General features: G+C 36.8%; 1 protein-coding gene across 3 annotated transcripts in view; it reads right to left on the reverse strand.

Annotated features, from left to right (window-relative positions):
• Positions 1–23,919, reverse strand: part of CRTAM (cytotoxic and regulatory T cell molecule) — a 243,889-nt gene that overhangs the window by 150,532 nt on the left and 69,438 nt on the right. For 2 of the 3 annotated variants that reach the window (XM_053696809.1, XM_053696810.1), the window contains exon 3: positions 922–1,074. The exons of the other annotated variant lie outside the window; for it this stretch is intronic. In XM_053696809.1, the coding sequence (XP_053552784.1) occupies positions 922–1,074 (153 nt within the window). The remainder of the gene's footprint in view (positions 1–921; positions 1,075–23,919) is intronic. 3 annotated transcript variants of the gene reach the window in all.

A 23,919-nucleotide genomic window follows, 5' to 3' on the forward strand; every position in this document is an offset into this window, starting at 1 on the left:
AATATATATGTATATACACATAGTAACACATAAATATATATGTATATACACATAGTAACACATAAATATATATGTATATACACACAGTAACACATAAATATATTTGTATATACACATAGTAACACATAAATATATATGTATATACACATAGTAACACATAAATATATATGTATATACACATAGTAAGACATAAATATATATGTATATACACATAGTAACACATAAATATATATGTATATACACATAGTAAGACATAAATATATATGTATATACACATAGTAACACATAAATATATATGTATATACACATAGTAACACATAAATATATATGTATATACACATAGTAACACATAAATATATATGTATATACACATAGTAACACATAAATATATATGTATATACACACAGTAACACATAAATATATATGTATATACACATAGCAACACATAAATATATATGTATATACACATAGTAACACATAAATAAATATTACATTTTATTTAAAAAGAATAGTTGTTCCTTGGTGTTGTTGTTTGCAGCAGTTAAAAAAATCTGTTGTGCTTTTGAAAATGGATGTGCGCCGATACCTTTTTGTTTGTGTATTTCCTGGGTCGTATTAGCAGCATTTACGTAGATTTCTATATAAACTTTTGTGCTAAACCACATTTTGCATTTGTATTCTTATACTGTACATCTATATTTTTAATTTGCTGCCCAATGCTTCGCTAGGTGCTTTTCCGTGTCTCATGGCATGAGAACGAGGCTCCGATTGTAGTCTATGGAAGTGCGCTCCACTTGTAATCTAGGCCTAAATATTAAAAATAATATCCAAAAACCAATGGTATTTCAATTTTTTTTTCTTCATATCTTTAGCTGAAGTATTTCTTGATTAAATAAATAAAACAATTTACATTTCAGCTACCTAAAATAGTGACGTTTACATTTGTTCTTTGCACTGGGTAGGTATAGAGCAGACAGGTATACACGCCCTCATCTTCAAGGGTTACATTCCATAACTTGATACGCAGCACATTTCTTGAATAGCGAATTAGTCCAAATCTTCTGTCTTTTAAAACTGTAGCAAATACATTAATAATTATTAGGTTTATATATTGCTAGCTCTAATTTATTGTGTGTGCAGACCTTTTGTAATGTGGTTCTTAATTACTGATATATACTGTGTATATATAAACATTTATTGTGTGTGCAGACCTTTTGTAATGTGGTTCTTAATTACTGATATATACTGTGTATATATAAACATTTATTGTGTGTGCAGACCTTTAGTAATGCTGCACTTAATTACTGATATATTCTGTGCATATATAAACATTTATTGTGTGTGCAGACCTTATGTAATGCAGCACTTAATTACTGATATATACTGTGCATATATAAACATTTATTGTGTGTGCAGACCTTATGTAATGCTCCACTTAATTACTGATATATACTGTGCATATATAAACATTTATTGTGTGTGCAGACCTTTAGTAATGCTGCACTTAATTACTGATATATTCTGTGCATATATAAACATTTATTGTGTGTGCAGACATTATGTAATGTAGCACTTAATTACTGATATATACTGTGCATATATAAACATTTATTGTGTGTGCAGACCTTCTGTAATGTGGCACTTAATTACTGATATATACTGTGCATATATAAACATTTATTGTGTGTGCAGACCTTCTGTAATGTAGCACTTAATTACTGATATATACTGTGCATATATAAACATTTATTGTGTGTGCAGACCTTTTGTAATGCAGCACTTAATTACTGATATATACTGTGCATATATAAACATTTATTGTGTGTGCAGACCTTATGTAATGCTGCACTTAATTACTGATATATTCTGTGCATATATAAACATTTATTGTGTGTGCAGACATTATGTAATGTAGCACTTAATTACTGATATATACTGTGCATATATAGACATTTATTGTGTGTGCAGACCTTATGTAATGCAGCACTTAATTACTGATATATACTGTGCATATATAAACATTTATTGTGTGTGCAGACCTTATGTAATACAGCAGTTAATTACTGATATATACTGTGCATATATAAACATTTATTGTGGGTGCAGACCTTTTGTAATGCAGCAGTTAATTACTGATATATACTGTGCATATATAAACATTTATTGTGTGTGCAGACCTTATGTAATGTAGCACTTAATTACTGATATATACTGTGCAAATATAAACATTTATTGTGTGTGCAAACCTTATGTAATGCAGCACTTAATTACTGATATATACTGTGCATATATAAACATTTATTGTGTGTGCAAACCTTATGTAATGCAGCACTTAATTACTGATATATACTGTGCATATATAGACATTTATTGTGTGTGCAGACCTTATGTAATGCAGCACTTAATTACTGATATATACTGTGCATATATAAACATTTATTGTGTGTGCAGACCTTATGTAATGTAGCACTTAATTACTGATATATACTGTGTATATATAAACATTTATTGTGTGTGCAGACCTTTTGTAATGCAGCACTTAATTACTGATATATACTGTGCATATATAAACATTATTGTGTGTGCAGACCTTATGTAATGCAGCACTTAATTACTGATATATACTGTGCATATATAAACATTATTGTGTGTGCAGACCTTATGTAATGCAGCACTTAATTACTGATATATACTGTGCATATATAAACATTTATTGTGTGTGCAGACCTTATGTAATGCAGCACTTAATTACTGATATATACTGTGCATATATAAACATTTATTGTGTGTGCAGACCTTATGTAATACAGCACTTAATTACTGATATATACTGTGCATATATAAACATTTATTGTGTGTGCAGACCTTATGTAATGTAGCACTTAATTACTGATATATACTGTGCATATATAAGCATTATTGTGTGTGCAGACCTTATGTAATGTGGCACTTAATTACTGATATATACTGTGCATATATAAACATTTATTGTGTGTGCAGACCTTATGTAATACAGCACTTAATTACTGATATATACTGTGCATATATAAACATTTATTGTGTGTGCAGACCTTATGTAATGCGGCACTTAATTACTAATATATACTGTGGATATATAGACATTTATTGTGTGTGCAGACCTTTTGTAATGTGGCACTTAATTACTGATATATACTGTGCATATGTAAACATTTATTGTGTGTGCAGACCTTTAGTAATGTGGCACTTAATTACTGATATATACTGTGCATATATAAACATTTATTGTGTGTGCAGACCTTTTGTAATGTGGTTCTTAATTACTGATATATACTGTGTATATATAAACATTTATTGTGTGTGCAGACCTTATGTAATGCGGCACTTAATTACTAATATATACTGTGGATATATAAACATTTATTGTGTGTGCAGACCTTTTGTAATGTGGCACTTAATTACTGATATATACTGTGCATTTATAAATATTGATTGTGTGTGCAGACCTTTTGTAATGCAGCACTTAATTACTGATATATACTGTGCATATATAAACATTTATTGTTTGCAGACCTTTTGTAATGCTGCATTTAATTACTGATATATACTGTGCATATATAAACATTTATTGTGTGTGCAGACCTTTTGTAATGCAGCATTTAATTACTGATATATACTGTGCATATATAAACATGTATTGTGTGCAGACCTTATGTAATACAGCACTTAATTACTGATATATACTGTGCATATATAAACATTTATTGTATGTGCAGACCTTATGTAATGCAGCACTTAATTACTGATATATACTGTGCATATATAAACATTTATTATGTGTGCAGACCTTTTGTAATGCAGCACTTAATTACTGATATATACTGTGCATATATAAACATTTATTATGTGTGCAGACCTTTTGTAATGCGGCACTTAATTACTGATATATACTGTGCATATATAAACATTTGTGTGTGCAGACCTTTAGTAATGCCGCACTTAATTACTGATATATACTGTGCATATATAAACATTTGTGTGTGCAGACCTTTAGTAATGCAGCACTTAATTACTGATATATACTGTGCATATATAAACATTTATTGTGTGTGCAGACCTTATGTAATGTGACGTATAATTACTGATATATACTGTGCATATATAAACATTTATTGTGTGTGCAGACCTTATGTAATGTAGCACTTAATTACTGATATATACTGTGCATATATAAACATTTATTGTGTGTGCAGACCTTTTATAATGCAGTGATTAATTACTGATATATACTGTGCATATATAAACATTTACTGTGTGTGCAGACCTTTTGTAATGCAGCACTTAATTACTGATACATACTGTGCATATATAAACATTTACTGTGTGTACAGACCTTTAGTAATGCCGCACTTAATTACTGATATATACTGTGCATATATAAACATTTATTGTGTGTGCAGACCTTATGTAATGTAGCGGACATTTATTGTGTGTGCAGCCCTTATGTAATGTAGCACTTAATTACTGATATATACTGTGCATATATAAACATTTATTGTGTGTGCAGACCTTATGTAATGTAGCACTTAATTACTGATATATACTGTGCATATATAGACATTTATTGTGTGTGCAGCCCTTATGTAATGTAGCACTTAATTACTGATATATACTGTGCATATATAAACATTTATTGTGTGTGCAGACCTTTTGTAATGTGGCACTTAATTACTGATATATACTGTGCATTTATAAATATTTATTGTGGGTGCAGACCTTTTGTAATGCAGCAGTTAATTACTGATATATACTGTGCATATATAAACATGTTGGGCCAGATTACGAGTGGAGAGATATTACGCTTGTGCACTAACTGCGCTAGAAGTAAAATTCCACGCGCTAGGCTACTCTTGCGTTAACCGATATCCCCACTCTCACGCAAACCCAATCCCTTATTCTCATTTGCTCTAAACCGACATGAAAATAGGAATATTTCACATTCCAAAGTTCTTCCCATACAATAATATGTTCTTTTTATTTATTCATACATACATATTTCTACATATATCTGATGGTGTTTGGGAACAATATATATCTATACCTATATATCTACATGATTATTCAGACAAGGGTGGAGCAGTTGATGTAGCATATCTAGATTTCAGCAAAGCATTTGACACCGTCCCACACAATAAACTTATTCACAAACTGTATCTCCTTGATCTAGATTCAAAAATTGTGAACTTGGTGGAATGCTGGCTTAAGGACAGAAACTAACGGCTAGATTACGAGTTTTGCGTTAGAGGCTATGCGGTGCTAACGAGCAGTTTTCCCTCACCGCTCACTTCCCTACAGCGCTGGTATTACGGGTTTTTACAAACCCGTCGTTAAAAGACAAGAAGTGAGCGTTGAGCAAAATTTTGCTCCTTACTGCACTTCAATACCAGCGCTGCTTAAGTCAGCGGTGAGCTGGCCGTACTTGTGCACGATTTCCCCATAGGAATCAATGGTGAGAGCCGGCTGAGAAAAAGTCGAACACCTGCAATAAAGCAGCGTAAAACTTAGTAATCCAGCCCCATTGATTCCTATGGTGAAATAAAAAAAAAATAAAAAAAAAATATGTTTACACCTAACACCCTAACATGAACCCGAGTCTAAACACCCCTAATCTTACGCTTATTAACCCCTAATCTGCTGCCCCCGACATCACCGCCACCTACATTATATTTATGAACCCCTAATCTGCTGCCCCCAACATCGCCAACACCTACATTATATTTATTAACCCCTAATCTGCCGCCCCCAATGTCGCCGCCACCTATCTACACTTATTAACCCCTAATCTGCTGCCCCAACGTCGCCACCACTATAATAAACATATTAACCCCTAAACCGCCGCACTCCCGCCTCGCAAACATTAGTTAAATATTATTAACCGATAATCTGCCGTCCCTAACATCGCTGCCACCTACCTACATTTATTAACCCCAATCTGCCGCCCCAACGTCGCCCCCACTATACTAAATGTATTAACCCCTAAACCTAAGTCTAACCCTAATACCCCCTAACTTAAATATAATTTAAATAAATCTAAATAAAATTTCTATAATTAGCTAAATGATTCCTATTTAAAACTAAATACTTACCTATAAAATAAACCCTAAGCTAGCTACAATATAACTAATAGTTACATTGTAGCTAGCTTAGGGTTTATTTTTATTTTACAGGCAAGTTTGTATTTATTTTAACTAGGAAGAATAGTTATTAAATATTTATTAACTATTTAATAACTACCTAGCTAAAATAAATACAAAAGTACCTGTAAAATAATGCCTAACACTACACTACAATTAAATAAATTAACTAAATTAAATACAATTACCTAATTAAATTAGCTAAAGTACAAGACCCCCCCACTAAATTACAGAAAATAATAAACAAATTACAAGATATTTAAACTAATTACACCTAATCTAATAGCTCTATCAAAATAAAAAAAGCCCCCTCAAAATAAAAAAAAAACCCTAGCCTAAACTAAACTACCAATAGCCCTTAAAAGGGCCTTTTTGCGAGGCATTGCCCCAAAGTAATCAGCTCTTTTTCCTGTAAAAAAAAATACAAACAACCCACCAACAGTAAAACCCACCACCCATACAACCAACCCCCCAAATAAAAGCCTAACTAAAAAAAAAACTAAGCTCCCCATTGCCCTGAAAAGGGCATTTGGATGGGCATTGCCCTTAAAAGGGCAGTTAGCTCTTTTGCGGCCCAAAGTCCCTAACCTAAAAATAAAACCCACCCAATACACCCTTAAAAAAAACCTAACACTAACCCCCTGAAGATCGACTTACTTACAAGGAAGCGGCAGAAGTCTTCATCCAACCGGGTCGAAGTCCTCAAGGAAGCCAGGAGAAGTCTTCATCCAAGCCGGGCGAAGTGGTCCTCCAGACGTGCAGAAGTCTTCATCCAGATGGCATCTTCTATCTTCATCCATCCGAAGCAGAGCGGCTCCATTTTCAAGGCATCTGACGCGGAGCATCCTCTGCATCCGACGGACTAACGACAAATGAAGGTACCTTTAAGTGACGTCATCCAAGATGGCGTCCCTTAGATTCCGATTGGCTGATAGAATTCAGCCAATAGGATTGAGCTCGCATTCTATTGGCTGTTCCAAAACTCCTCATGGTTGTCAACAAATATAGGACGGGGACGAGGCAACACAGTGGTAAACCGATTACAAACCATTGGTTTAAAGAGGGAGACATGAAAAACATTGGAGATGTGCATAGCAGGAGAAAGGTCAAGAGTGTAGGCCACAGGATTAACCCGTCGGGTTTTTCGAAAAGGACCAACATAACGGGGAGCCAATTTATTGGAAGGCACACGAAGGTTCAAGTTGCAGGAAGGACAGCTAAACTCTCTCACCAACCTGGTAGGAAGGTGCGGGCAGACGCCTTCGATCAGCCTGGAGCTTTTGGCGCTGCATAGAACGATGAAGGCAATCCTGAATCTGCACCCACGTTGAACGGAGTTGCCGGAGATGCTCCTCCAAAGCTGGAATACCCTGAGACATGAATGAATCGGGCAACAAGGATGGTTGAAACCCATAATTCGCCATGAACGGGGATAACTTGGAGGAAGCATTAATAGCACTATTACGAGCAAACTCTGCCCAAGGTAACAGTTCAGACCAATTATTGTGGTGATCTGAGACATAGCAACGGAGGAACTGTTCCAGAGCTTGATTAGACTGTTCCACAGCCCCATTGGATTGAGGGTGATATGCCGAGGAGAAGGAAAGCCGAATCCCCACTTGAGCACAAAAGGAACACCAAAATCTGGAGACAAACTGGCTACCCCGGTCCGACACTATCTCCTTGGGTAACCCATGTAAACGGAAGACCTCCCGGGCAAAAATTGAAGCAAGCTCCTGAGCTGTAGGCAGCTTCATCAAGGGAATGCAATGTGACATTTTAGAAAAACGGTCAACCACCATAAGGATAACAGTATTGCCATTGGAAACAGGGAGCTCGACAATGAAGTCCATGGAAAGATGTGTCCAAGGATGCTCACCATTAGCAATAGGTTGAAGAAGACCCACAGGAAGACATCGAGGAGTCTTATTCTGTGCACAAACTGAGCCGGAGGCAACATACGCAGCAACATCAGAACGAAGACCTGGCCACCAGAATTGTCGAGTGACAGACCAAATCATTTGGCTCTTGCCTGGGTGACCTGCGGCTTTAAGATAGTGGTAAGTGTGCAAAAGTTTAGTTCGAAGATTCTCAGGAACAAAACACTTTCCACTAGGTTTCTCAGAAGGTGTATTGGTTTGTGCAGCCAGGATCTCCTCCCCCAAGGGAGAAGTCAAATTAGTACGTATGGTAGCCAAAATATGGTCAGGAGGTATAACAGGAGTAGGTACAGACTCCTCCTTGGACAGAGGCGAAAATTACTTACCTTACTACCAGGCAGGTAGGAGACCACATAATTAAACAGAGACAAAAATAGCGCCCATCTGGCCTGTTGGGGCGACAAACGTTTTGCTTCAGATAGAAAAGTTAAATTCTTGTGGTCAGTAAGAATGAGCACTGGCACGCTAGTACCCTCGAGAAGATGCCTCCATTCCTTAAGTGCCAAAATTATGGCCAGTAATTTCCTGTCGCCAATTTCATAATTGCACTTCGCTGGAGACAATTTCTTAGAGAAGAAACCACACAGATGCAAGGAACCGTCAGGCGTAAGACGTTGAGACAAGAGGGCACCTACTCCAGTCTCAGACGCATCGACCTCAAGAACGAAAGGCAGGACAGCGTTAGGATGAGCCAGAACTGGAGCGGCAGCAAAGGCATTCTTAAGACTATCAAAGGCCTTAATGCAGTAGGTGACCAATGGAGTGGATCTTTCTCTTTATCACATGTCTGTGATAAGTTTGACCAAGGAAGAAAAGTTTTTAATAAACTTTCTATAGTAATTGGCGAACCTCAAAAAACGTTGAATAGACCGAAGACCAACTAGGCGAGGCCACTGCAGAACTGCAGATAACTTGTCAGGATCCATGGAGAACCCTGCAACAGAGATAACATAACCTAGGAAGGTTACTTGAGTCTGATGTAACTCACATTTCTCAAGTTTACAAAACAGGCCGTTCTCACTTAGTCTCTGAAGAACCCGTGTAACATCAGAACGATGAGCCTCAAGTGTGGGTGAGTGTATGAGGATGTCGTCTAAGTACACCACAACACACTGTTGCAACATATCTCGTGGGACATCATTAATAAATTCCTGAAAAACAGCAGGAGCATTACATAGGCCAAAGGGCATTACAAGATACTCATAATGCCCGCTCCTGGTGTTAAATGCTGTTTTCCGATCGTGGCCCTCCTTAATCCTAACGAGATTGTACGCTCCTCTCAAATCAAGTTTAGTAAAGACTGTAGCTCCCTTGAGGTGGTCAAAGAGTTCCGTAATAAGCGGAATAGGGTAAACATTCCTAATGGTAAGACGATTAAGACCCCTATAATCGATACATGGTCTTAACTCGCCACCCTTTTTCTTCACAAAGAAGAAGCCAGCCCCTGCAGGAGAGCAGGATTTGCTGATGATCCCCCGCGACAGAGCATTGGCAACATACTCCTCCATAGCACAATTCTCTGCAACAGACAGAGGGTACACCCGGCCCCGAGGAGGAATGGCTCCGGGTTGCAGGTCTATGGCACAATCGTAAGACCGGTGAGGAGGCAACGTACCGGAACGCACCTTGTCAAACACGTCTAGGAACTCTCGGTACTCCTCTTGCAATTGAGATACCGAAGAAGTGCACAAAACTTTAACTGGTTTCCGAAGACAAGTGGAAATACATTGCGGGGACCACGACAAAATTTCGGACCTGTGCCAGTCGAGACTGGGATTGTGCTTTTGGAGCCAGGGATAACCCAGAACAACCGGAAAATGCGGAGAGTTTATCACCTGGAGCTGGAGGGTTTCCAAATGGAGAGCCCCAACAGTCATGGACAACGGAGCAGTTTCGTGAGTAACGAGTGCAGGCTGAAGGGGCCTGCCATCAATGGCCTCAATAGCAAGCGGAACGGACCGAGGCAAAACAGGAATGGAGTGCTTTGATACAAAAGCACTGTCAATGAAATAGCCCGCAGCACCGGAGTCAACAAGAGCCTGAGTAACTAAGAAGGAGTCCACCCAGGAAAGGACAACGGTGACCAAAGGTTTCTCCTTAAGCGGTTCGGGAACGAGGATAAACCACCCAAGGTCTGCCCCTGACAGGACCTTAGGTGTGAGCGTTTCCCGGCCGTGTAGGACAAGACTTCAAAAGGTGGCCCTGTAACCCACAATAGAGGCAGAGCCCCTCCCTCCTCCTAAAGGCCCTCTCCGCCGCGGAGAGACGTGTGAATCCCAGCTGCATCGGCTCAGCAGTATCTGGTGACTCAGGACCAGGAGGCATGGGAGGAGAGGGAGGCATGGGTGGGAACGAACACGTAGGAGACAACGGAAAAGATGGCTTCCGCAAGCGCTCCTTGAAAGAGGGCCTCTCTCTGAGTCTGATGTCAATTAGGATAAAAAAGACACCAATTCCTCGAGATCCTCTAGTAAATCTCTGGCAGCAACTTCGTCTTTAATCGCATCAAAGAGCCCATGAAAGAAGGCGACAACAAGGGCTTCATTGTTTCAACCTACCTCTGCGGCAAGTGTACGGAACTCAATAGCATACTGAGCAACAGATCTTGTACCTTGCTGAATGGACATGAGTCGTTTAGCAGCAGAGGAGGAGCGAGCCGGAACATCAAATACCCTTCGAAAGGAGGCCACAAATTCAGGATAATTTGAAATCACACCTCCATATCGCTGAGGTAGAGGTGCAGAACCGGACATGCTCCTGGTAGGACTAGGTGCAGCAGCGGAAACAGGAGCAGCCATAACTTGCAAGACACTTTGGTCCAAATGTGCAGTGCGAGTCAGCAGGGTTTGCAGGGCTAGTGCAAATTGATCCAAGCGGTGATCCTGTTCTTCCTTTCTGGAAATGATGGCAGGTAAAGGTGGATTATTAGCACCATCAGGATTCATGGCCTTTGCGCAATGTCAGGGTGCCAGGAATCAGACTGAGACGAGAAGTGCAAAAATAATCACACCTTTATTAATAGCAAAAAATAATAAAAAGTCCACAAGTCAAATAACAAGCCAGGAGTCAAAACCAGAGCTGGTAGTCAGACGAGCCAAGTCAGGAGCCAAAGCGAATAGTCAGACGAGCCAGAATCAGGAACAAGGAAAACAGCAGAGTCAGGAACAAGCCAGGGATCAGGAACCAGGAAGGACATCAGGCAGCCAGGAAATACATAGGAACTCTCACAAACAGGTCTGAGACAACGCAAAGGCAAAGCATACTGAACAGAGGCCCTTTAAATAATAAGTGATGACATCACAATTCTGAGACTGCATCCTGTCTCACATGGATGATGCACACCAGTCTGGCCATAAAAGGAAGTGTAGGAAATGAGCAGCATCCCCCATAATGCACCATAGTCAGGAAGAGAGATGAGTAAAATGGCTGCCAGCAACACATGGCAAACACAACAGGGAGAAAACCCTGACACTGGATGGAGCAAAGGCTCTAAGCATTCCAAACCCCTTACATTGTACTACAATCTACTCCTTTCTGACCTAACTCAGGGAATACCGTGGCAATATAAGGCATTGATAACGGAGGTGGATACCAACATTCCTGATCAGGACTGGGAAAATGCTGTTTCTCTTATGAAAAAGACTGTACACTGTGTCACTAAGCTCGAAGTCTATATTAAGGTGTTGCTGAAATGGCACAGAACTCCTGCTAGACTCGCTAAAATGTATCCGGGATCCTCATCCCTATGTTGGCGAGAGTGTGGAGATGAAGGAACTGATCTTCACATCTGATGGGAGTGTCTTAAAATATCTCCATTTTGGAGAGAAGTTGAAGTTATGTGTAACTCCCTACATTTAATAACTCAGATTACACCACTTAGCGCTCTTCTACATATAATAGCAGGAAATATAACACAGATGTCGAGGAGATTACTGGTATACATTTTCACTTCAACTAAGCTATGCATAGCGCGATCCTGGAAATCCTCCGAACCCCCAAGCATTTCAGAAATTAAAAATGTGATTGATTATATGGCAAATATGGAGAGACATTTTTTCAACTCCATTGATCACATGGACACCTACTGGCTAGTGTGGGACGCTTGGCTACATAGATACGGGAACTTTCTGTATATATCAAAAACCAATCGACTTCCCCTTCCTTTTTTTTTTTCTCTTCCTCCCCCCCTATTCCCACTTCTCCATTCACCCTCTCAGCTTTTTTCCTACTCCACCTTTTCCCCAGTCTACCCTGTATCCTATTTTTTCTGGTCCATTTACTGATACCCACCAACCTAGAGATCATTTGCAACAAATACTAATCCAAGTGGGTGTAATGTCTGTAAGGTTGTACTGGACAGGTCTATTAAAGAATATGTAACTGATTATTTATTGAACCATATTTGCTTATTTTACAGTTGGATAACATAGACAGTATCTGTACTAACGTACTATTATTTTGAAAATTTGTATACTGTTGAAATTGTTGAATTGTGTTCCATGTGAAACGTTCTTTTCTTTTTTTTATACATTTGAACTTGATGAATATGTTTTCCTATGCAAAAGAATTTTCAGTAAAACAGATTTGAAAAGAAAAAAAAAAAAAATCTTTCCTCTCAGAGGCAGATTCCACCTCTCAAGATTATCTGCCATCCAGATAAAAAGAGAGGCATTCTTGAATTGCGTTCGGGACTTTTCTTCCCTAGGAGTGATAGTTTCATTTCCTCTCAGGAACAGGGTCTAGGATTCTATCCAAACCTGTTTGTGGTTCCCAAAAAAGAGAGGGAACTTTTTGTTGTATTCTAGACCTGAAGTGTCTCAAGAAGTTTCTCAGGGTACCGTCCTTCAAAATGGAAACTATTCGTTCCATTCTTCCCTTGATCTGAGAGGGTTAGTTCATGACGATCATAGACTTGAAGGATGCGTATCTTCATGTTCCCATTCACAGGGATCATCACAAGTTCCTGAGATTTGCATTTCTAGACAAACACTTTTAGTTTGTGGCTATTCCATTTGGCCTTGCCACAGCTCCCAGAATTTTCTCAAAGGTTCTGGGGGCTCTCTTGGCAGTGATCAGGTCTCGTGGAATTGCAGTGGCGCTCTACCTAGACGACATATTGGTTCAGGCGCCATCTTTTCAACAAGCAAACTCTCATACAGAGAACTTGTTGTCTTTTCTACGTTCCCACGGATTTAAAGTGAATCTGGAAAAGAGTTCCCTTGTTCCAGCTACAAGGGTGGTTTTCTTAGGAACCATAATATATTCCCTATCTATGAAAATATTTCTGACAGAGGTCAGAAAAACATAATTTATGTAAGAACTTACCTGATAAATTAATTTCCTTCATATTGGCAAGAGTCCATGAGCTAGTGACGTATGGGATATACAATCCTACCAGGAGGGGCAAAGTTTCCCAAGCCTCAAAATACTTATAAATACACCCCTCACCTCACCCACAATTCAGTTTAACGAATAGCCAAGTAGTGGGGTGATAAAGAAAGGAGTAAAAAGCATCAAAAAAAGGAAATAGGAAATAATTCTGCGTTATACAAAAAATCATAACCACCATAAAAAAGGGTGGGTCTCATGGACTCTTGCCAATATGAAAGAAATGAATTTATCAGGTAAGTTCTTACATAAATTATGTTTTCTTTCATGTAATTGGCAAGAGTCCATGAGCTAGTGACGTATGGGATAGTAATACCCAAGATGTGGAACTCCACAGAAGAGTCACTAGAGAGGGAGGGATAAAAATAATAACAGCCATTTTCTTTTTTTTTTTTTTTTTTTCGTTTTTAAAAAGCTTTATTCAACACTTTAGCATACAAATGAACAACACAAAACGTGATAATATATCCAAATTATCTCAAATTTCAATCAGGTATTTTCCTTTATCCATAGATAACAGTTTTGGTGATTTCCATAACTTCTGTTGTCGTCGTCGGATAATTTCTACTTAACAAAAATAATTCATATTTACCCTCAATTCAAAGTGTATAAATAAAGCTCAAAATTAAATACCTCTATTCCTTAGTTTTTTTTTTAGTTTTTTTTATTTATTTATCTATTTTTTTTTTTTTTTTTTTTAAATCTTCCTAAACTCGTCTAAGTCAGGTTTAGCTGGAATAATATGGTGTCTTCAGCGATGCAGGATCCGAAACCCTTCGCTTACAACAGCCATTTTCTGCTGAAAAAAATTAATCCACAACCCAAAATATAAGTTTATTCTCATAAATGAAAAGAAAAAACTTAAACATAAGCAGAGGAATCACACTGAAACAGCTGCCTGAAGAACTTTTCTACCAAAAACTGCTTCTGAGGAAGCAAATACATCAAAACGGTAGAATTTAGTAAATGTATGCAAAGAAGACCAAGTTGCTGCTTTGCAAATCTGATCAACTGAAGCTTCATTCTTAAAAGCCCACAACGTGGAGACTGATCTAGTAGAATGAGCTGTTATTCTCTGAGGCGGCCCTGACCCGACTCCAAATAAGCCTGAAGAATCAAAAGCTTTAACCAAGAAGCCAAGAAAAAAGGCAGAAGCCATCTGACCTTTCCTAGAACCAGAAAAGACAACAAATAGACTAGAAGTCTTCCTGAAATCTTTAGTAGCATCAACATAATATTTCAAAGCTCTTACAACATCCAAAGAATGGAAGGATCTCTCCAAAGAATTCTTAGGATAAGGACACAAAGAAGGAACAACAATTTCTCTATTAATGTTGGTAGAATTCACAACCTTAGGTAGAAATTTAAATGAAGTCCGCAAAACTGCCTTATCCTGATGGAAAATCAGAAATGGAGATTCACAAGAGCAGACAATTAGGAAACTCTTCTAGCAAAAGAAATTGCCAAAAGGAACAACACTTTCCAAGAAAGTAGTTTAATATCCAAATAATTGGAACAGGTTAACTACACTGTCTGTAGTAAAACTGCAGACAGGTAATTGGCCACAGCTCCGCTATCTGAAACAGATAGCTTAATGTGTGCAGTATCTTAAAATAAAAAGGGAGGTAATATATATTTTAAAATTAAGTTTTAAATAAGTTTTAATATTAAAAAAACTTTATAACACAAAAATCATACAATTGAGCAATGCATTGCAAAAAATAATAAATAAATAAAATACACAGTCAATAAGAATCAATAACAAACACAGTTAATATAGAGCACAGTTAATAAAAACACAATTGATCTAGAACAATACCATGTAGAGCTTCAAATGAATATCACAATAGTGCAGTCTCTTGTAACAGCTTGAAAGTCTGTTATAGCTGGTAAAGTCTTTGTTAAGCAAGTCAGACCTCGTCAGGCAGGCTTTTAGTAAATTTTCATCAAGCAGAGTGTTAGTCGCAGAGAACAGCAGGAGAGCAACAGGAAGAGCAACAGGAAGCTGGGTATTAGGGCGAGAAGAAGGATATACAAATCCTTTAAAACAATATGCAAGTATAGATGAAAAGGTGCACACTTTTACTTACACCAGATATCGATGTATAGTCCCAATTGCCACTTCTGATCAAGCGCTTCTCTCAACAAGCGTTTCACCGGCGTCTCACAGCCAAACAAGGAAAGGTCTCCAGCAGTATACTCAAGCCTCCAAAGTTTAGTTGTCACGCTGTCTGAGTCTTCAGGCTACGGAAGCCCAGATAGGTCACAGTTCAAAGCAACGCGTTTTGGCTGTTACACAGCCTTTCTCAAGCTCAGTACTGTGGTGTCCTCATTCTTTGGGTTTATACGTTCTTTAATTAAAGTGATATTCACTTCAGCTGGATATGTTAAACATTATACATTAAGGGACAAAACATAAACGTAATTCATATATAGACATACAAAAACCTTCTCCAATGATCTTAAAAGCAGAGTAATTTGGGCAATGAGTAAATAGTATATTGAAGTTTGTTTAAAAGGTGTATTTGAAACAAAACTCATTTGGCCTTAAATTAAAATCATTATATTAAGACAGGTACGTTAAATTCTATCATATAATGGCAATATGGGAAACTAAATTTAAAACTCTTTTTAATTTTTTATAGTAAGGGTATTATAGATAATATTTGTTTATTCTAATAGGAATATTGTAATACTAATATTAGTTACTATTAATGATGGGCAAAAATAAATTAATAATATAAGGAAAATCCTAAAGTTAAAAATCCAGGTATCAAATTCAATTTATAACATAAAGATTCATAGTATAAAAATTCATAGCATAAAAATTCATAGCATAAAAGTTCATAGTATAAAAGTTCATAGTATAAAAATTCATAATATGAAAATTCATAGTAAAAAAATTCATAATTTAAAATTCATAATTTGAAATTTAGAAATTCATAATTTAAAATTCTCAGTATAGTAATTGCCCTGATCTATTGTAGATGACAATTTAGGTCCAGTTCTAAATTAAGGCCCTGGGGTGTAAGGGAGTCCAATTGGAATATCCATTTGCCCTCCCTTTTTAAAATTTCGTTATGGAGGTCGCCTCCTCTCCAATGGTTGGAGACCTTATCAATGCCCATAAAACTGAAATGTTTGAGGTTTGCATTATTACATGCCGCAAAGTGCTTTGGTACTGGGAGGTCTTTATAATGGTCTTTAGTATGATGCTCAATGGGTAGGATATGCTCCCTTATCCTATCTCTTAGCGGTCTCTCAGATTCGCCTACATATTGGGCCCCACATTTGCATTCTAACATATACATCACGTTTCTGTCTATACACCTAATCATTTGGGAAATTCTAAAAGTTTCCCCAGTGGTGTTAGATTTGACTTCCTTCTTCTTTAGTCCGTATTGACAAGATTTGCATTTATGGCAGGGAAAGAAACCCTTTAGGTCCTTCCCCCATAAATTCTTCTTTCTTTTATCTTGTCCTCGTTTCAAATCTGAAGGAGCGAGTTTCATTTTTAGATTTTTTGCCTTTCTATATACTATTTGAGTTTTATTTGGTAAAAGTGAACCCAACTTATCATCTAGTTTTAAAATATTCCAATGTCTCTTTAATATTCTTTCTATTATATTTTTTTTGTCACTATACGTTGTAATAAATGGTATAAACATAGATATATCTGTTTCATTTCTAACTTTTTTGGTATTACTCAAAATTTTTTCCTTATCTAAATCTCGTACATTTTTTATAGTAGTTTCTAAGGCCTCTATAGGATATCCCCTCTCTTTAAATTTTCCTTTCAAAATTGCTGATTGGGCATCATAATCTAACACTGTACTACAATTTTTCCTCATTCTCAGGAACTGTCCCTTTGGGATATTTTTCTTCCATTGAATGTGGTGGCAGCTCAACTGATGAATGTAATTGATCGCATCCACATGTTTAAAGGGGGTTCTAGAATTCAGCCTATGATCCCTCACATAAATTTCTAGATCTAAAAAATGTATACTGGTATTGCTTTTTTCCCAAGTAAACTTCAGATTTTTCTCATTTAAATTCATAGAAGAGATAAATTCATCCAAACTCTCTACACTCCCATGTCAGATCATAAATATATTGTCTATATATCGTCTATAGGTGACCAGGTTTGACCCCAGTTGGCTGTTTTCCAGAAATCTCTTTTCCCACAAGCCCATAAACAAATTGGCATAACTGGGGGCAAACCTGGTCCCCATAGCTGGGCCCTGCTCCTGATTATAAAAAGTGTCCATAAATGAGAAATAATTATGTCTTAAAATAAACTCTATACAATCCAGGATAAAACATTTCTGATCCTCTAATATCTGTTCATCTAAATTTAAAAAATATTCAATGGCCTCCAACCCATCTTTATGTGCTATACAAGTATAAAGCGAAGTGACATCACAGGTCACAAGCAAATCACCTTCTTGCCAATCTATATTTTTCACTAGGTTCAATACATCTTTAGAATCCTTTAGATAAGATGGTACATTTTTTACATATTGTTGTAGGAATAAATCAATATACTCAGAGAGGTTCGAGGTGATAGAATCTATCGCTGAGCTGATCGGCCTCCCGGGGGTTTTTTCTAACGATTTATGAATCTTGGGAAGACTATATAGGAGGGGTATTTTTGTAAAACTGTAAAACTGTAAAAGTTAATTTTAAACACACTAACCTAAAGGAGAAATCATGTTTCTATCCGAAGTATGATAAAGGCCCACAAGTGGAGACCTTTGAAAAATTGATATTAAAAGATATTGGCAATATCAATAAGAAGAAATTAGATAATCTTAAAAACAATCTGAGTAAAAAACAACTACAAGTGATACGAGATCTTGAAAGAGATAATTTGATAATAAATCCTGCGGATAAAGGGGGGGGGTATTGTGATTTTAAGTTATAATCAATACACTGAAATGTGTCACAATATCTTAGGAGATGAAATTACTTATAAAAAATTGAGTTATAATCCAACAATGGATTATACAGATTCTCTGAAGTAACTGTTAGACCTAGGTTTCAAGAAAGGAATACTAACAGAAAAAGAAAAAAAACTGTTACCCAGTTTTCCAAAAATACCCCTCCTATATAGTCTTCCCAAGATTCATAAATCGTTAGAAAATCCCCCCGGGAGGCCGATCATCTCAGGGATAGATTCTATCACCTCGAACCTCTCTGAGTATATTGATTTATTCCTACAACAATATGTAAAAAATGTACCATCTTATCTAAAGGATTCTAAAGATGTATTGAACCTAGTGAAAAATATAGATTGGCAAGAAGGTGATTTGCTTGTGACCTGTGATGTCACTTCGCTTTATACTTGTATAGCACATAAAGATGGGTTGGAGGCCATTGAATATTTTTTAAATCTAGATGAACAGATATTAGAGGATCAGAAATGTTTTATCCTGGATTGTATAGAGTTTATTTTAAGACATAATTATTTCTCATTTATGGACACTTTTTATAATCAGGAGCAGGGCACAGCTATGGGGACCAGGTTTGCCCCCAGTCATGCCAATTTGTTTATGGGCTTGTGGGAAAAGAGATTTCTGGAAAACAGCCAACTGGGGTCAAACCTGGTCACCTTTAGACGATATATAGACGATGAATGGATGAATTTATCTCTTCTATGAATTTAAATGAGAAAAATCTGAAGTTTACTTGGGAAAAAAGTAATACCACTATACATTTTTTAAATCTAGAAATTTATGTGAGGGATAATAGGCTGAATTCAAGAACCCACTTTAAACATGTGGATGCGAACAATTACATTCATCAGTTGAGCTGCCACCACATTCAATGGAAGAAAAATATCCCAAAGGGACAGTTCCTGAGAATGAGGAAAAATTGTAGTACAGTGTTAGATTATGATGTCCAATCAGCAATTTTGAAAGGAAAATTTAAAGATAGGGGATATCCTATAGAGGCCTTAGAAACTACTATAAAAAATGTACGAGATTTAGATAGGGACAACATTTTGAGTAATACCAAAAAAGTTAGAAATGAAACAGATATATCTATGTTTATACTATTTATTACAACGTATAGTGGCAACAAAAATATAATAGAAAGAATATTAAAGAGACATTGGAATATTTCAAAACTAGATGATAAGTTGGGTTCACTTTTACCAAATAAACCTCAAATAGTCTATAGAAAGGCAAAAAATCTAAAAATGAAACTCGCTCCTTCAGATTTGAAACGAGGACAAGATAAAAGAAAGAAGGATTTATGGGGGAAGGACCTAAAGGGTTTCTTTCCCTGCCATAAATGCAAATCTTGTCAATACGGACTAAAGAAGAAGGAAGTCAAATCTAACACCACTGGGGAAACTTTTAGAATTTCCCAAATTATTAGGTGTATAGACAGAAACGTGATGTATATGTTAGAATGCAAATGTGGGGCCCAATATGTAGGCGAATCTGAGAGACCGCTAAGAGTTAGGATAAGGGAGCATATCCTATCCATTGAGCATCATACTAAAGACCATTATAAAGACCTCCCAGTACCAAAGCACTTTGCGGCATGTAATAATGCAAACCTCAAACATTTCAGTTTTATGGGCATTGATAAGGTCTCCAACCATTGGAGAGGAGGCGACCTCCATAACGAAATTTTAAAAAGGGAGGGCAAATGGATATTCCAATTGGACTCCCTTACACCCCAGGGCCTTCATTTAGAACTGGACCTAAATTGCCATCTAAAATAGATCAGGGCCATTACTATACTGAGAATTTTAAATTTTGAATTTCTAAATTTCAAATTTTAAATTATGAATTTTAAATTATGAATTTTTTTACTATGAATTTTCATATTGTGAATTTTTATATTGTGAATTTTTACACTATGAATTTTTATACTATGAACTTTTATACTATGAATTTTTATGCTATGAATTTTTATACTATGAATCTTTATGTTATAAATTGAATTTGATACCTGGATTTTTAACTTAAGGATTTTCCTTATATTATTAATTTATTTTTGCCCATCATTAATAGTAACTAATATTAGTATTACAATATTCCTATTAGAATAAACAAATATTATCTATAATACCCTTACTATAAAAAATTAAAAAGAGTTTTAAATTTAGTTTCCCATATTGCCATTATACGATAGAATTTAACGTACCTGTCTTAATATAATGATTTTAATTTAAGGCCAAATGAGTTTTGTTTCAAATACACCTTTTAAACAAACTTCAATATACTATTTACTCATTGCCCAAATTACTCTGCTTTTAAGATCATTGGAGAAGGTTTTTGAATGTCTATATATGAATTAAGTTTATGTTTTGTCCCTTAATGTATAATGTTTAACATATCCAGCTGAAGTGAATATCACTTTAATTAAAGAACGTATAAACCCAAAGAATGAGGACACCACAGTACTGAGCTTGAGAAAGGCTGTGTAACATCCGAAACGCGTTGCTTTGAACTGTGTCCTATCTGGGCTTCCGTAGCCTGAAGACTCTGACGGCGTGACAACTAAACTTTGGAGGCTTGAGTATACTGCTGGAGACCTTTCCTTGTTTGGCTGTGAGACGCCGGTGAAACGCTTGTTGAGAGAAGCGCTTGATCAGAAGTGGCAATTGGGACTATACATCGATATCTGGTGTAAGTAAAAGTGTGCACCTTTTCATCTATACTTGCATATTGTTTTAAAGGATTTGTATATCCTTCTTCTCGCCCTAATACCCAGCTTCCTGTTGCTCTTCCTGTTGCTCTCCTGCTGTTCTCTGCGACTAACACTCTGCTTGATGAAAATTTACTAAAAGCCTGCCTGACGAGGTCTGACTTGCTTAACAAAGACTTTACCAGCTATAACAGACTTTCAAGCTGTTACAAGAGACTGCACTATTGTGATATTCATTTGAAGCTCTACATGGTATTGTTCTAGATCAATTGTGTTTTTATTAACTGTGCTCTATATTAACTGTGTTTGTTATTGATTCTTATTGACTGTGTATTTTATTTATTTATTATTTTTTGCAATGCATTGTTCAATTGTATGATTTTTGTGTTATAAAGTTTTTTTAATATTAAAACTTATTTAAAACTTAATTTTAAAATATATATTACCTCCCTTTTTATTTTAAGATACTGCACACATTAGGCCAGTGTTTTTCAACCAGTGTGCCGTGGCACACTAGTGTGCCATGAGAAATCCTCAGGTGTGCCACGGCAGACAGACAACAGTGTGAAATATTTTTTAAACTTTGCTTGTTTTTTACTCCCAGTGCAGGGGTAGTTTGTAGGAGGCATGGCATAGCAGCACAATACATACAGTATGTGTGTGTTTGTGTGTATGTGTATATATATATGCTGTATTAGGCTACAATGTGTGGTTTTTTTTTAAATTTTGGGATGGTGGTGTGCCACTGGATTTTTTAATGTAAAAAAGTGTGCCACGGCAAAAAAAAGGTTAAAAATCCCTGCATTAGGCTATCTGTTTCAGATAGCGCAGCTGTGGCCAATTACCTGTCTGCAGTTTTACTACAGACAGTGTAGTTAACCGGTTCCAATACTAGATCTTAAAGGGACAGTATACACTCATTTTCATATAACTGCATGTAATAGACACTACTATAAAGAATAAGATGCACAGATACTGATATAAAAATCCAGTATAAAACTGTTTAAAAACTTACTTAGAAGCTGTCAGTTTGGCTCTGTTGAAAAGGTAGCTGGAAAGCCCACTGCAAGTGGTAAATAAGACACTCCCCCCCTCCCCCTTCTTTTGCATATGAAAAGACCCTTTACACAAACAGGAGCAAGCTGGAGAAGGTAGCTGACGGTATTCACATAAAACTTTGGGGCTTGGTTAGGAGTCTGAAAATCAGAGCAATGTTATTTAAAAATAAGCAAAACTATACATTTATTTTTTAAAAAAACTTTATGGGCTATATAAATAGATCATCTACAAAACATTTATGCAAAGAAAAAATGAGTGTATAATGTCCCTTTAAGGAGTGAGGGATTCCTTGTATATACACTGCTGCTTTGTGATTTTAATCCCAGCGCTGAGGTTGACAATCATTTTTGCTATAATTTCCAAAGAATGCATAGGCTCAAAAGGAGGAGCCTGTAAAGCCTTCAAAACCAAATTAAGATTTCTCCAACATTGGTGTGTCCGGTCCACGGCGTCATCCATAACTTGTGGGAATATTCTCTTCCCCAACAGGAAATGGCAAAGAGCACAGCAAAAGCTGTCCATATAGTCCCTTCTAGGCTCCGCCCACCCCAGTCATTCTCTTTGCCGCTGAACAAGCAGCATCTCCACGGAGATGGTGAAGAGTATGTGGTGTTTAGTTGTAGTTTTTTATTCTACTATCAAGAGTTTGTTATTTTAAAATAGTGCTGGTATGTACTATTTACTCTGAAACAGAAAAAGATGAAGAGTTCTGTTTGTGAGAGGATTATGATTTTAGCAGCAGTAACTAAAATCGTTTGCTGTTTCCACATAGGACTGTTGAGATGAGATAACTTCAGTTGGGGGAAACAGTTGGCAGACTTTTCTGCTTAAGGTATGACTAGCCATATTTCTAACAAGACTGTGTAATGCTGGAAGGCTGTCATTTCCCCTCATGGGGACCGGTAAGCCATTTTCTTAGTCTCAAACAGAATAAAGGGCTTAATATGGGCTATAAAACTGGTAGACACTTTTATGGGCTAGATCGATTGCTTTATTTGGGCATTTTATACAGCTTAATGTTGAAATTCACACTTTATAAACTTTGGGGAACGTTTTTTACGTCAGGCACTGCTTTAGTCACCTTCACAGTCAGGAAGGGCCTTCACTGTAGTAGGCAGAGCCTCATTATCGCGCCATTACTGCGCAGTTACTTTTGAGAGCAGGACATGCAGCTACATGTGTGTGGGTCTGAAAGTAGTTGAAAAGGTTCCTAGAAGGCTTCATTTGGTATCGTATACCCCCCTGGGTTTGGTAAAGTCGCAGCAAAGGCTGTAGCTGGGACTGTAGAGGGGTTAAAACTATAACCGGCTCCGGTTTCCTCATTTTAAGGGTTAAAGCTCTGAAATTTGGGGTGCAATGCTTTGAATGCCTTAAGACACTGTGGTGAAAATTTGGTTAAATTTGAACAATTCCTTCATAGTTTTTCACATATTCAGTAATAAAGTGTGCCCTGTTTAAAATTTAAAGAGACAGTAACGGTTTTGTTTTAAAACGGTTTTTGTACTTTATTGACAAGTTTAAGCCTGTTTAACATGTCTGTGCCTTCAGATAGACTATGTTCTGTATGTATGGAAGCCAATGTGTCTCCCCCTTCAAAATTGTGTGATAATTGTGCCATAGAGTCCAAACAAAGTAAGGACAGTACTGCCACAGATAGTAAAGTTGCCCAAGATGATTCATCAGATGAAGGGAGT

This window comes from Bombina bombina, unplaced genomic scaffold (genome assembly GCF_027579735.1).
Source record: "Bombina bombina isolate aBomBom1 unplaced genomic scaffold, aBomBom1.pri scaffold_481, whole genome shotgun sequence".
Lineage (NCBI taxonomy): Eukaryota > Metazoa > Chordata > Amphibia > Anura > Bombinatoridae > Bombina > Bombina bombina.